Source organism: Phacochoerus africanus, chromosome 1 (assembly GCF_016906955.1).
Source record: "Phacochoerus africanus isolate WHEZ1 chromosome 1, ROS_Pafr_v1, whole genome shotgun sequence".
In the NCBI taxonomy this organism is placed as follows: domain Eukaryota; kingdom Metazoa; phylum Chordata; class Mammalia; order Artiodactyla; family Suidae; genus Phacochoerus; species Phacochoerus africanus.
This window is the reverse complement of record NC_062544.1, coordinates 109925540-109940600: the sequence shown is the minus strand read 5'-3', so window position 1 is coordinate 109940600 and position 15061 is coordinate 109925540. Positions and strand designations below refer to the sequence as shown.

At 45.2% G+C, this 15061-nt stretch overlaps 1 protein-coding gene and 1 long non-coding RNA gene across 2 annotated transcripts; one reads left to right on the top strand and one right to left on the bottom strand.

Moving 5' to 3' along the window:
- Positions 1–5549: 5549 nt before the first annotated feature.
- TDGF1 (teratocarcinoma-derived growth factor 1) lies at positions 5550–11580 on the bottom strand. Its single transcript, XM_047751756.1, has 5 exons — positions 11475–11580; positions 8024–8158; positions 7466–7580; positions 7272–7381; positions 5550–5758 (listed from the first exon to the last, which is right to left on the bottom strand). Exons 1-5 carry the CDS (start codon positions 11578–11580, stop codon positions 5646–5648), a joined length of 579 nt encoding a protein of 192 aa, XP_047607712.1. The 3' UTR covers positions 5550–5645.
- Positions 11581–12359: 779 nt separating this feature from the next.
- Positions 12360–14381, top strand: LOC125123057 (uncharacterized). The gene is made up of 3 exons (XR_007133967.1): positions 12360–12525; positions 12897–13043; positions 14213–14381. It is a non-coding gene; the product is annotated as an uncharacterized LOC125123057 (long non-coding RNA).
- Positions 14382–15061: the final 680 nt, after the last annotated feature.

Genomic DNA, 15061 nt, shown 5'->3' with positions numbered 1-15061 from the left:
AATACAGGGCAAGGCTCCTTCACTTACTCTTCCAAGGATTTGTTTGTCACTTACTGCTACCAGAACAAACTCAGGTCTACTTGCAATTGCCCAGGAAAGCCAGTCTACTAACATCGAGTTGTGGTGAAGGAAAGTGCAGCATTTATTATAGGACGCCAAGCAAGGAGCCCACGCAGCTAGTGCTTAGAAAACCCAAACTCCCCATTGGCTTTCTGAGAAACTTTTCTTTTTTGATAAATTTTACTGGAGTATAGTTGACTTACAACGTTGCGTTAGTTTCAGGTGTACAGCAAAGTAAATCATTTATACACATACATATATCTATTTTCAGATTCTTTTCCCGCTTAGGCCAGGGATTGAACCTGCAACCTTGTGGTTCCTAGTTGGATTCATTTCTATTGCCAAGACAGGAACTCCTCACTTTTTTTTTTTTAATTAGATTCCACAGGGAAAGGTTCTTAAAGACAGGGTGAGGGAGAGGGTTGCAGGGTATGTGATCACCTCATGGGTGTTCTTCTGATTGGTTGGTGGTGAGGTAATTGAGAGTCAACATCATCAACCTTCTGGTTCCAACCATCTGGGGTCCATGTGCTTGTGGTCAGCACATAGTTAACTTCTTCTACCTGGTGGGGCTTTCTGATTTTTGTTTTTTGTTTTGTTGTTGTTTGTTTGTTTTTGTCTTTTTGTCTTTTTCTAGGGCCACACCTGTGGCATATGGAGGTTCCCAGGCTAGGGGTCTAATCGGAGCTGTAGCCGCCAGCCTACGCCACAGCCACAGCGACGCAGGATCCGAGCCACGTCTTTGACTTACACCACAGCTCATGGCAATGCCGGATCCTTAACCCACTGAGCGAGGCCAGGGATAGAACCCACAACCTCCTGGGTCCTAGTTGGATTTGTTAACTACTGCGCCACGATGGAAACTCCGTGGTGGGGCTTTCTGTATCTGCAATACAGCTCAAAAGATTTGACTGAGAATATTTCTATAGCCCTTGATATCCTTGACTTTGTTTAATGACTAAACTATTATTATTTTGTCTTGCTTGACTGTTTTCCTTTTTTCCTGCATTTTCTCACTTCTCTGAATAAATTTATTCTTTGGAACTTGTGGAAGGTCTTGGAGGCTGAAGTTTTACTACAAACAAGGGGCAGGCAGAAGACGTGGTGGGGTGGGGAGTGCTTATTCTGTCCCGGGAAGGCTCCATAAGCTCCTGCTTGTTTACCAAGCATTTTTCTAGATATAGCAATGAACAGCACATGAGACCTCAGCCTCATGGAGCTCAAATCCTTGTCCCTGTGGAGAGACACAGACAACACCCAAGTACACATGATGACAATGAATCAATGTAGGCACAAAAAGACCTTGTTTTGGGAGTGGCACAGTGGGGTGTCTGTGAAGATATAGGTTTGATCCCTGGCCTTGATCTGTGGGTTAAGGATCATGTGTTGCCTTAAGCTGCTGCACAGGTCACTGACGTGGCCTGGATCTGGTGTTGCTATGGCTGTGGTGTAGGCTGGCGGCTGCGGTGTAGGCTGGCAGCTGTGGCTCCAATTCAACCCCTGGCCTGGGAACTTCTACTGATTAAACTGGGCTTCTGTTCCATTCCCTCCTGACTTCGCCATCACACTTAGTATGGCTGGCGTCCTTCTGGAAGCTTCCTCCACCTTGACTCTTCTCATGGGTGGTTCCTTCTCCTGGTCCTTCAGTGTGTCAGCGCTGGCCCTTGGCCCTTTCCTTTCCTTTCCTGAGCAAAGAGTTGGTGGTGGGCCTGACTTCACTCCTGAGTTGCTCTGCCCTCCCTTTCCTGCCCACTTCTTTAATGAGAAGTGTTCATCTTTTTTATTCCTTTTCTTATCAAAGGAGTACATATATCTAGTTTTCAAAATCAGCAAAATCTGAAAACTCTCCCACTGTTGGCATAGACAACATAGAACAGAATCATGTTGTCAGTTTTGGAAAAAATTTTTAAATGAGGCTTTTAGAAAAAGAAGTCATAACTCCAGTGGAGTTCCCATCATGGCTCAGTGTTTCACGAACCCAACTAGCATCCGTGAGGACGAGGGTTCAATCCCTGGCCTCACTCAGTGGTTTAAGGATTTGGCGTTGCTGTGAGCTGTGATGTAGGTTGCAGACGTGGCTTGGATCCTGCATTGCTATGGCTGTGGTGTAGGCTGGCAGCTACAGCTCTGATTCAACCCCTAGCCTGGGAACCTCTATATGCTGTGGTTTGGCCCTAAAAAGACAAAAATAAAAATAAAATAAAAATTACAAAGTCATAGCTCCAAGCCCTCTGGAGGGAAGGGGATGTGGTGATGTGGACCACCACACTCGCTGCAGAGGCACCTGGGATAGGAGGTCTTCTCGCAGGGAAGGTGTCTGGTAGTCAGGCTCCCTGAGCTCTCCACGCCCCCTGCCCGCTTTTTTTGTCTTTGGTTGCTTTAGGACCTTGTTGAGGTTAGAGAGGGTCCCTTAAAGGAGAATATTCACTAGTAAATGGAACTAGCTCATGGTCCCTGATTAATGCGTAAGCTGGGAAAAGGAGGAAATTCACCATCAATTGTTGGGTGTGTATTCTCTGAATAAACTGGTGTGTGAAATGACCCACAGGTTTTATAACATCACATAAGGCAGGATAAGTGATTATGGACCACAGGAGTTACCTACAGGGAAGCCAATTATTCAGTGTTACCGAAGCAGCAGGAAAGCAGACGGTGTGTGAGAAGATAGTGGGGAGTGGGGCCCACAGGGAGGCATGACTCACTGGGGGATGAATCAGAAGTAAGTGTTGGCTGTTAATGGCTCAGGACTGTGACTCTGGAAATTGCTGTTGGCTGAAAGGAACCTAGGCAGGGAGAAGCTTCCTCCTTAGGAGAGAACCCCTAAGATTGCTTGCTGTGGGGATTCCCAGGGCACATCTTGGCCCTCCCTGCCCATTTGGATGGTCAGTGGGCAGGTACTGAAGCCACAGCCTGAGAAGGGCCTGGTGACCGGGGATGCAGACTCCTCAGGAATCCATGCAGACTCCACCAGGTGAGCCACCTAGAGCAGCAGAGGCACCGGCTTTGGCTAAGGAACTTGGAGTCGGGAAAGGACTGTCACTCATCAGCTGTGCCCTGAGATGGCTGTAGGGTCAGGGTGGGGACTTCCTGTCCCCCTTAAAGTTTATCCCCCTACTTGGAAACAACTTCAGTATTTTCATGTTGCTCGCCTTTTAAGATTCCTAGTTGAGAAGTTCCTGTTGTGGCTCAGTGGTTAATGAATCTGACTAGGAACCATGAGGTTGCAGGCTCGACCTCTGGCCTCCATCAGTGGGTTAAGGATCCTGTGTTGCCGTGAACTGTGGTGTAGGTCGCAGACGCGGTCGAATCTTGTGTTGCTGTGGCTCTGGCATAGGCTGGTGGCTACAGCTCTGATTAGACCTCTAGCCTGGGAACCTCCATATGCTGCCGGTGTGGCCCTAGAAGAGAAAAAGACAAAAAGACAAAAAAAAAAATTCTAGTTGGAGCCACACTTGCCTTTCTCACCTGACAGTTTGCCTTACACATTTCATGTCATTAAAAAAAAAAAATTTTTTTTTTCTCTAGGGCTACACCTGTGGTGTATGGAAATCCCCAGGGGACTTCCCTTAGGGGTCAGAATCAGAGCTGCAGCTGCTGGCCTACACCCCACCAGATCCGAGCCGTATCTGTGACCTATACCTCAGCTCACCACAATGCTGTATCCTTAACCCAAAGAATGGGACCAGGAATCAAACCGATACCAGTGGGTTTGTTACTGCTGAGCCACAAGGGGAACTCTAAAAATTCTTTCTATTAAGATGATATTTTAAAGGTGGTTATACCTCAAGGTTAAGGTTGAGTCCTTGTGCAGTAAACCTGTCTCTGTGGTCAGGCTTCTAGGTCATCAAGTGTTTTGAGTGAACCAGGGCAAGTCCACCCACCATGGAGTAACAAGGTCTAAGGGCAAAATGCTTTCCTGCCAGTGTGGACCCAGGTGTCTATTGGTTCCCATGCAGACACTTTGCTCTGAGAAGTCTGTAAGCCTTTTGAGGGTAGAATCTGGAGTCTTTTGTATCCCCTTGAACACCATTTCCCAAAATGTACCTCTAGTTCATGATTTTAGACGACTCTGCTTATATGAAGTGTCTGGGATAAATTCATGGGTATAGAAAGTAGACTAGTGGCTGCCAGGGGCTTCAGGGGGGAGGAATGGGGAGTTATTGTTTACCAAATTTTGGCTTGGGAAGATGAAAAAGTTGTGGAATGGATGGTGGTGATGGTTGTCCAATTATGTGAATGTGTTTAATGCCACTGAACATGGGAAACTGGGTCCCACTGCCAGTGAGTGGCCAGACCAGCCCTCCCTACTAGGCAACCCACCCTAACACTCTGCCCTGGGGTATCCCTCACTGTTTCCCTGCTTATCCCAGTTTGCCTCTTATCCATTGGACATGGCAAAAAAAATCCCACTCATTTGGAGTTTTTCATCTATAGGCCATTAATTTGGAAAAACATGAATTGTGGATCCAGCAGTCTCTAAATAATGTAATCTTGTCCCTTATAGAAAAGCACACACATACCACAAGCCAAACAAAACTGGGTACTGCCCTGAGCTCTTGACTCTTTGTTTCCTTAGTTTTAAGCCTTCTGTAGTCATCACGTTCCACATGAAAACAGATACAACACAGCTTTACCAGGGAAAATGGAAAAGCACATGGAAGAAAAATCCCACCACCTAGAAATAACCACAGTTCACGTAGTGGTCGATGTACTTCCCACTTTTACTGGGCACACCAGATATACAATGTATTTTTAAGATGAACTTTACAATGTATAGTTTTATCACCTGGTTTACAACTAAATGTGAAAATTTTCTTTTACAACCATTAAAATAGTTGCATAGAATGGAGAAAACATAATTCATTAAGCAGTCTTGTGGGAGACATTTAGATAGAATTTTTCTTTGAGGATACTTCATTTTCTTTACATATCCTTGACAAAACAGGTGTCCTAATCTTATACAGCTTCCTATAGATGATAGAAACTTGCCCTTCATCTTTGCTTTTTAACTTGCTTCTCTGTGCCCATGCAATCATCCATCAGGTAATCCATTTTATTTTCTAAAGCCCCTCTCATTTGCTCCCACTTTTCTACCTAGTCTCCCAGGGGTCACAGGCACACTTCCATCATCCCCACATCTTGTCTCTCACCTCTAGTATCTGCTCCCTCCCTTCTCCTTTGCCACCCCCCCCCACAGGTGCTTCCTTTCCTTTCCTTTTTAAGATATTATTTTAATTGATTGATCAACCCTACTCAAAGTTTATGCTTAGTCCTACATTAGGAGTAACCTTTAATAATCTGAAGATAGAATTCAGTTGTTTAAAGGAAAATATTAATAAACACTTGGTAGAGTTATATGTGTCAAGAAACACAGGACTTGGGCCAAGGATATGGCCTACATTTTTTTTGGAGAGGGCAGGGTAGAGGAAAAGTAGTTGGTACTTAAAGGAAATGCTAGGGACCTTATGGAAATCTATTCACTACTCAGGGCAACTAACAAAAAATGCTCATCTCTCAGGACAGTGGAGAGAAACCCTTTACAGGTCATGAAATTTGCATGATAAATGTTGTATGCAAACTGTGGATTAGTAATAACTCTGTATGGCAAGGCAGATGCCAGGTAGAATAAAAGCGCATGCAGACATTGTTAATTCTGGATTCCTGGAAGCTGTGAGGTGCTCATCCATCACATGGCCATCTGGAAGGTAGGGACACTTGGTCATTAATGGAAATTCCTCTAGCACTTTATCCTGTTGCCCACATACATGGCACATCTAAAAGTGCCCCAAATCAGTTAGGGCCCAACATTTGATGAGTACAGTGTGCTTATGGGATCAATAATACCGATTATGTAGAATTGGACTCCTCTGAAAAAAATATTTTGACAAAATTAGCCATGGGCCTACAGTTAATTTGGTCTTCCCTGGATACATGCTCTCACATCTGGTAATATACTCCAGCCATTGATGCCTGCAATTGCTGACACATTCCTGGTCCCATATATTTTAGGGAGAAAATATGGTCACCTCCTGTACAGTCGTTCCACCCACACTTACTTGCCAGTTGCCTCTCCTGGGCCTGATTTCACCCAATGCAAAAGGATATGTCTTTTGCATCAGGGGTTCTGTCTTGTACTCAATGAAGCATTTGCTTTCATTTCAATTTGTCAAACATTTTTAATTTCTAACATCTACTGGGTCAGAACTAGGAGAGGCTTCTGAACAGGGTGGCCCTAGAAATCTGGCTCAGATTGGGGTAGGGAGCATAACCCTCTCCTCTTCTTCTCCTCTATGTCCTTGCCTTTATTAAAAAAAAATTATTTTATTGGAGTATAGTTGATTTATAATGTTGTTAATTTATGCTGTATAGCAAAGTGATTCATATATATATGACTCATATATATGACATATTCATACATGAATCATGTATGAAATATTATATATATTTTTTCATATACATATGAATATATATATTTATATACACACACACATACTTTTTCATATTCTTTTCCACTATGGTTTATTGCAGGATATTGAACATGGTTCCTTGTTCTATTCATAGGACCTTGTTGTTTATCCATTCTATATGTAATAGTTTGCTTCTGCTAATCTCAAACTTCCAGTCCATTCTGGCCCTTCTGTCATTATTTTCCTCAAATTAGTTAAAACAACAACAACAAAAAACCAGTAAGATGAAAGGGTTCTAAAACCAATCACCAGGGAATGCCGTACAGGTGCCTTTTAGGATCCATGAAGTTCCTAAAGGAGTGAGGTCAGGCATCTGGTGGAATTGAAGGGCAATAACTGGAGTTGGGTACCCCAACCCTACTGTGGGGCGGGCACTGAGCTGTCACCCTGAAACTTTGTCTAGGTCTTCCCACCCAAGGAAAGGAACACCAGCAAGCTTCTCTGGGTGTTGAAGAGGCCAAGTCTTTTCTTGTTTATTTTCCTTTATAGAATTTCACACACTATAAAATATTGAATAGACTTGGAATAACTTTCCATCTAAAAGCAGCACAACTAGCCAGATTTTGAGGAAGTAAAAATCAAGGATGCCAAGGTGATGGGCCCATTTAGAGTCCTTGGAGCTTTTACAAGCTGACCTTTGACTGCCAGTCTCACACAAGCCATGAGGTAAGAGAGGTGAGTGTTTTTAAGTGTCTACAAGCAACTAACTAACCTGAAAGGGAAAAAGGGGGACCTGCCGCTTACCACAACCAGGTAGGAATGACTGAGGAAGGCAGCGAAGCTGGCCATGCCAGCATTTACACATGGAACACTTCCTGGGCAGCCAGGTATCATGGGGCACAGACCCGCAGTTCCTGAGAATGAATGGACACGCAAATTTTAAATGCCCACTTCTCTTTCCCTCTCCTCTCCACCCCTAGCCCCTTGCAGTGGCTTACTCTTTGCGCCTGTCATGCTCACAGTTTCGTCCATAGAAGGAAGGAGGGCAAGCACAAAAGGACCCCAGCATGCAGGTGCCCCCATTCAGACAGCAGGTTCTGTTTAGCTCCTTACCTGAAACGTAAGAAGAGGTGGCTGAGAGTGGAGGGACTGAACATCTGAGTTCCCGTAAACAAAGGTTAACACAGCGATGAGGGCTTAATCTCTCCCAAATGTTTGCAGATATCTAAACATTGTAAACCTCACAGAATAAGACCCTACTTTTTAGGGTTCCTTCTGCTACCTGTGTTTTTGAGCAGAGAACTCTTTTTTCTCACAAAGGCCAGTGGTGGTACCCAGAGTCCCCAGTGTGAAGTGAGATCAGGTGAGGAAAACTGAGCTCCAGGGAGGTGAAGCACACAACGCCTATTTCGCCTCTGTAATCAAAACAAGTCTAGCCATCCACTCAGCTCCCAAATCAGGTAGGTGCCCACTTGAATGTCAAAAAGACACTCAGGAAACATGTGAAGGACCAGGACAGTGAGACCACACTGTAATCTAAGGCAGGTAGGTCTTACTGTTCTGGATTCCCGTGGATGGTACAAACTGGGAAGGTCGATGACGAATTGCAGGCTCCTCCTGGGACTGAAGGCTGTCATCTCTGAAGGCCAGGTCTCCTGGTGACGGACGGGCATGTTCACGGTGGCCCAATCCTGAACGACAAAATCAACTCTGGGAATCTGTATTTCAGGCTGCAGGAAAATTGCTAGTGATCACAAAAACAGTCTCTTACCAGCAACTAATCCCAGTTCAACTGCTTTGGAAAAGGCCATGATCAAAATCACACTAGGAAGAGGAAATCAGACCTCCATTAGCAAAACAAAGCTAATAAAATCCCTTTCGAGTTAACACCTGGGTGTTCTGCTCACAAAGCCACTAGGGAGAAAGAAAAAAGCAAGCAACACTTTTCTCTTTTTCCTTTCTTCTTAAGTGGGCAAATTCATGGAACAGCATAAAGAAAAATGAGAATAAAATCTACCTAATGCTAATGTCCTCATATGTATATAATCTTAAGGAGCTATCAATCTTTTATCTTCTATTTCACATAACATATGCTTTTCTCCTGCATAGTTTTCACACAAGAATTTTAAATGGCTGGATGACATTGTGCATAATTGACAAATCACATTTTACACACTATTTCATTTCAACCAGTCATTTAAAAGATGATCAAAGTTAAAAAGTTTCTCATTATTCTTAACTGTTCCCAAATATTGAAAACCTGTCCATACCTTTAACCTTCTTAGAAGCAGATTTTTAATTTCGTTGTAATATTGACCCCTTTTTTTTTTATAAGAAAGTAGGAAAACACTAGTTATTTCATAGGCAGAGCCAGTAACCCAATTGAAAATGTTAAAAGCCAGTGGCAAAGGTGGATGTAACTTTAAGGTCCAGGTCTTTCGGAAAAACAGCAGTTTTTGAATGAGATGAAATCAGACGACAGAGAAGTGTTGAAGATTTCCTAAACTGGCAATCTCTAGTGATCAAAATTCACACTCAAGATCAGTTCCTACCTGGAAGAGAAGTGCTCCATCTTCCTTCGATCCAGGGCTCCTAACAATTTAGAAGGAAAAACATGTATATATATATATGCCTGAATTTAATTCACAGTCATTGCCAAAACACCCAAAGGAAAACACCAATTTTTCTGAAGTGAAAATGGGAATTTGAAAAGAAAACTATCCCAGATTAGAATATGCTTCCCCCAGAAGGTCTTAGAAGAAGCAGGAGCCAGGATGTCCAGGGAAACTGGGGGGTTCCTCACACAGGTTGGTCCCAATACACGCTTTGACGGTAACCTTCACGGAGTTTCTCCTCCCTCAGCCCAAGCCCCCAGGGCGGCGGGGCCGGCCCTCCGGTGGGCGGGGAGGCGGAGGCCCGTGTGCATTACAATGCTTAAACACTTGGGGGTGGAGGTGAGGAGCTTGAGGGGCGGTGAAGCAGCCAAACAAAGAGAGAAGGAAAAGGTTGGGTCTCGTTAAACTGAGATTAATTAGCCCTGATGTCTCTACCATTAGACTTACTCTTTTAAAGAAGAAGAAAAAAAGCAAACCCGTTATGACGTGGGGTGGTGATTCCAGGTTGGAGGAATGGTGGAAAAACCTGCACACCCCGTAATTTCTCAAGGCGTTTGATCTTTTATTGAAAAGCTTTATTTCTTGAAACGTGCTTTCCCAAGAAAGGTGTGTTGAAGTCCCGGGCAGACTAAGGTGATCAAGAAGGATGTGTGTCCGCCACTGGGAGGGAAAGGCTAGGAGGCAGGTAATCCAGAAGTTCAGGGTCAGGAGAGGGGGCTGGGCTGGGGGATTTGCTACTGACCTCTTGGATGTAAATTCCTGAATTACTAGCAAGGCTGGAAGGAAGTGCTGCTGGCGCCAGGGGTGGGGTGTGGAGCAAGGGGAGGCTGGCAGGGAAGTGCCAGTGTGTGGCAGGAGCTCGTTGCCTTCCTGGGGGACTGATGGCTGGGACACCTGTTGAGATGCCAGGCCTGCTTCTGGAAAAAGTTCTGGGAAACAGGCAGTCTGGGTTTCATTGCATTTCATCAGTCTCCCAGCACCATCAGAGTGGCCTCTTCCCACAAACCCAGAATTAACCACAGATTCAGCTGTGTCCTGGGTTACCCTAAAAGCACTTTGATGGTTCTGTGAAGTGTGAAGTCCTCAAAGCTGTCCTGGAGAGGTGCATCCCCTAGCTGGAGTCCTCTTGAAACAGGACCCTGTAGGACCCTTCCAGGTACAACAACCCTTCCATATGTTCCTTTGTCTCCTTTCTGTAGAAAACCTATAGTCTCCTGGGCCTCCCCTGAGTCACAAAAGAGCAGGCTTAAACAGTTAATGATTAGGACAATAGAGTCACAGAATCTTTAATTCCTCCTTGAAGGATATAGATAACAGTGTTTGATGCACATTCCTGAGCTGTGCTGCAGATACTGTAACTGCCACCAGAGGAAAAAAGCTAACTGCATGATGACCAGAGTGTAGCCATGACATAAGCTGCTCCATGTTGAGCAGTACCAAATCTATGGCTTGCACAATTCCAAGAATTTGCCTCAAGAGAATGGGAACCAGCTGACCCTGATGTTGAAGATTAACTGTGCTTAAAACAATCAAGATCATTCTGACCCAATAGGCCACCTGGCTCCAACAGACCTTAGACCACCATACTTCCATTGGGTTACTAACCTATTTTCTTGGATTCCCTCTAAGATTATGTCAGTGGCTGAAGGAATCCTAACATTGGGAATAACTCTTTTACTAATTATTGTGGGGTTTTATCTTCTAGTCAAGTGGGTCATAATTGGCGTGATGACTCTTTGCAAAACAATTGCTTAAAAGATTGGTAATGAAGATGCCTCTTTTGGAATCTCGACCAACATGTCTGGGAACCAAAGAATATTTCTTACATCAGATTCTTCCACTCTAAGAATCTTTTGTCACCCATGCTCATCCTGAAGAAGTGACAGATGATGGATTTTCACCCTTTTCCCCAGTGGGGATTGATACTGGGAAGGAAAAAATCTGACAGTGGGGATTGTAACTGAGGAAGTGAGACTGATACTAGAGATTTTCAGCAATTCAACATTGTTCCAGATCTATTTCTTAATTATTATTATGCCTAATTTCTACCATTAGCTTGCTGCTGATGGAGAAAACTTGATGCATATCAAGATTGAAGATTCGAGAGTTCCCATCGTGGCTCAGTGGAAATGCACCCGACTAAAAACCATGAGGTTGCGGGTTCAATCCCTGGCCTTGCTCTGTGGGTTCAGGATCTGGCGTTGCTGTGAGCTGGGGTGTAGGTCGCAGACGCGCCTAGGATCTGGCGTGGCTGTGGCTGTGGCATAGGCCGGCAGCTGTAGCTCCAATTAGACCCCTAGCCTGGGAACTTCCTTATGCTGTGGGTGCAGCCCTAAAAAGACAAAAAAAAAAAAAAAAAAGAGTGAAGATTCGTTTTTTCTATCAGCTTTACCCTTGTTCCTTATTCTCCAGCTGACCAGAGATTTATGGGTCCGATAGTATTCCAAGCGCAAGTGAGAACTGATGGCTGCTTGGAACTGCATGGTAGAGACAGTCATCTCTGAAAACAGAAGACTGCCCCCTCCCCAGCATGTCGCCCCTTCCTCTTTTCCCTATACAATCTCCAAACAAAACCTGGGGGCTTGGTTCTTTGGGATGAATCTCCCTCCTCCCCAGGATTGCAGGCTTCCTTAACAAAGCTATCTTTTCTTTAACCCAATGTTTGTCTCTTGGTATTGGATTCTTGAGCAATGAGCAGCCGAGCTCGAGTTCAGTAACACTCTAACCTCACATTTTTGTGTTCCACATCATTTAGTTTGTTATTAAATATGTCCAAAGTCATGAGTAGTTTCTCAATATCATTGACTCCTAATTTCTAATGTAAAAGCCCAGCATTTACCTCATTTGTCAGGCACACAAATATGAAGCTTTTATCTAGTGCTGGAACCACACAACTCATTCCAGGACTTAACGAAGCTCAGTCAGGTTCTTTATATCTTGGCGGAAGGAATTCAGTGAGAGGCAAAGTGATAGGTAAGAAGTATTTTTTTTTCCCCCTTTTTTGGGGGGCCATACCTGTACCATATGGAAGTTCCCAGGGTAGAGGTTGAATTGGAGCTGTAGCTGCCAGTCTACTCTGAAGCCACAGCAGCGCCAGACTGAGCCACAAACTACACCACACCTCAGGGCAACACCAGATCTTTTAACCCACTGAGTGGGGCCAAGGATTGAACCCACATCCTTATGAATACTAGTTGGGTTCTTAACCCACTGAACCACAACAGGAACTCTCAGAAGTAGATTTATTAATGTCCTTTGTAAAGAGGTTGCAGGAAAATGGGGCAGGAGAGGATGGTCACAGCCAAGGTCTCAGGCAAGTTCCTGGGATGGGCCACCAAGTGAAGGTCCTTGGTTTCTTGCAGGAAAGAATTCAAGATCAAGCCACAGTAAAGTGAAAGCAGGGAACACACATCCCACAGAGAGAACACCGTCAGCCTCAGAAGGTGAGAGCCAGCCAAAATAGAGGGTGGTGAGTTTTTACGGACTGAGGAATTACATAGGCTAAGGGGTGGGAGGGTTACTGCATCTATTACAGGGAAGGGCAGGGATTTCCAGGAACTGGACGACTGCCCACTTTTTGGTCTTTTATGGTCAGCCTCAGAACTGTCACGGCGCCCCACCTGTGGATGTGTTGTTCAGCATGCTAACGTATTACAATGAGCGCATAAGGAGGCTCAAGCCCCAGAAGTTGAACCTTCTGCCATCTTGGGACTAGTTGGTTCTTAACAGTTTTTGTCATATCTAGTCTTTCTCTAGGGTTGTGTCATTTTTTTTTTTTTAATTTTTTTTTAATTGGGCTGTGTCATTCTTTAAGGGTTATGCCCTGGCCGCCTTCCCTCCTGTCTCAGTTCAGTTGTCACCATCTCTGTGCACTGGATCTACACTGGAGCAGAACAAGTTGGCAGCACCTGAGGCTATTTCAGTGTTCCTGTCTACCTCTGTGAATGCGACGGATCCACAGGTGCTAAAGAAGAGCTGTTATTTGCTCCTATATCTTCATTTCAGAAGAATCAAATTTTAAGTTTTTGGTTTTTTTTGGTTTTTTGTCTTTTCTAGGGCCGAACCCGTGGCATATGGAGGTTCCCAGGCTAGGGGTCTAATTTCAGCTACAGCTGCGGGCCTACACCAGAGCCCCAGCAACTCGGGATCCGAGTCGTGTCTGCGACCTATACCACAGCTCGAGGCAATATGGGATCCTTAATCCACTGAGTGAGGTCAGGGATAGAACCTGCAACCTCATGGTTCCTAGTCAGATTCATTAATCACTGAGCCATGACAGGAACTCCAAATTTTAAGTTATTTGGGGGGGGGAGGTAGATAGGGCCCCCGTCACAATGGTGGGATGGGAGGCAGCCCATTTACTTATGACGGTAGCATTTTTACTCCACAGCAGCAAATTCCTGCTGTGCTTCAACCCCCTGTATGGCCTTTTAACTTGTTAAAAATCTTCAAGTGTCATGCTGAGATTCAGAGAGAATGGGAAACTTGGTCTCATACTCTAGAAGCCAGATGTGGGGGAGGGCAGTGCAGAGGAGGAGGCTAATCACCCAACTATAGGAGCTACAGGGAGGGTTAAAGAAAATATGGAGCTCCCATCGTGGCACAGTGGAAACGAATCTGACTAGGAACCGTGAGGTTGAGGGTTCTATCCCTGGGGCCTTGCTCAGTGGGTTAGGGATCCAGTGTTGCTGTGAGCTGTGGTGTAGGTCCCAGACATGGCTCAGATCTGGTGTTGCTGTGGCTGTGGCATAGGCCGGTGGCTACAGCTCCGATTGGACCCATGGCCTGGGAACCTCCGTATGTCGAGGGTGTGGCCCTAAAAAGGACAAAAAGACAAAAAAAAGAAAGAAAGAAAGAAAGAACTACAGGATACTTATAGTGCACTTTGTGCTCCAAGGTTCTGAACAATCCAGTGTGCTATGTAGATAATAGCATGGGAATATTAGTCTCACTTTATGGATGAAACAACAAATCCCATCTGTGGACTTAAATGTCTTTTTGACAGAGGCTGGGCAGGTTTGTGGCAGAACAGAGCGGCACCTCCTCATTGACACTTCCTTATCTAAAGGGGCGCTGGTGGGACTTTTAGACTTGAATTAAGACCCATGGAAATTGCCTCCCCGTTTTCAGAGGAGGGAACCAAGTCCCAGAATCCAGTGATGTTAGCATGTTTGGTGTGAGTTCAGCCTGCAACCCTCATGGAATCTCTGTGTACTCAAAGATGAGAACTCAATGAAAAGATCTGCATTCCCCACAGGTACAGAGGGCAGAGAAAGTCAAGTGTGTGCAATTGACAGAATCTGGGCAAAGTTTGGGGATAGGAAGAGGGGGAGGGGGAAGGGAGGGCTGAGGCGCCTGAGAGGCCAGATATTTATCATTGGGCTGGGGAGCCACAGACTGTTTATTCAATGAGTGTTAAATGAGTCTCTTATGTTGCTGGTCAAGGGCTGGGCTATGGGGATGCAATGGTGAGAGGTGACCCCACCTAATGACAGTCAGCAATGCCTGTAGTTTGCGATGCTGCCTCTGGGTGGGGAAGTTGATTGGCAACTCTGGGATGGCCATTGGACATCTCGCTGCTCAGTCACTGCTGAAACTGACAGAGACCACCCAGCCTGGCCAGTGAGTGCTGTATTAGAGACCCACAAGGGGCCTGGGATTAGGAGACCCTGGGAGGGGCCTCCCCAGTCAGAGGCAGCCCACTTCCTCCCTTATGGAGGGCGCCGACACATGCTCTTGGTCTCAGGATGGCTCAGGATCGCCCTCTTGTTCCCGAGGCACTGTGGGGCCAAATACACTGAAACGGGTGTCAGGCCCAGGCACTTGGGTTTGACAGCACTCTGAGTGGTCCTCTATTAAAAACTCGGGCAAGAGACACAGAACTGTGTGTTTAAAATCATACAAATTAATATAAAAAATAAAATCACACAAATTAGAGTTTGAGGGAGTTTCCCGTTGTGGCTCAGCAGTAACGAACCT

Coding starts and splice junctions, on each gene's coding strand:
- TDGF1 (XM_047751756.1), bottom strand. CDS start 11,580: ATGACTGTCTCTACCATGCAGTTCCAAGCAGCCATCAGTTCTCACTTG. Junction 7,581..8,023: donor ATCCACGGGAATCCAGAACA/GTAAGACCTACC, acceptor CTTACGTTTCAG/GTAAGGAGCTAAACAGAACC. Junction 7,382..7,465: donor GAGCATGACAGGCGCAAAGA/GTAAGCCACTGC, acceptor ATTCATTCTCAG/GAACTGCGGGTCTGTGCCCC.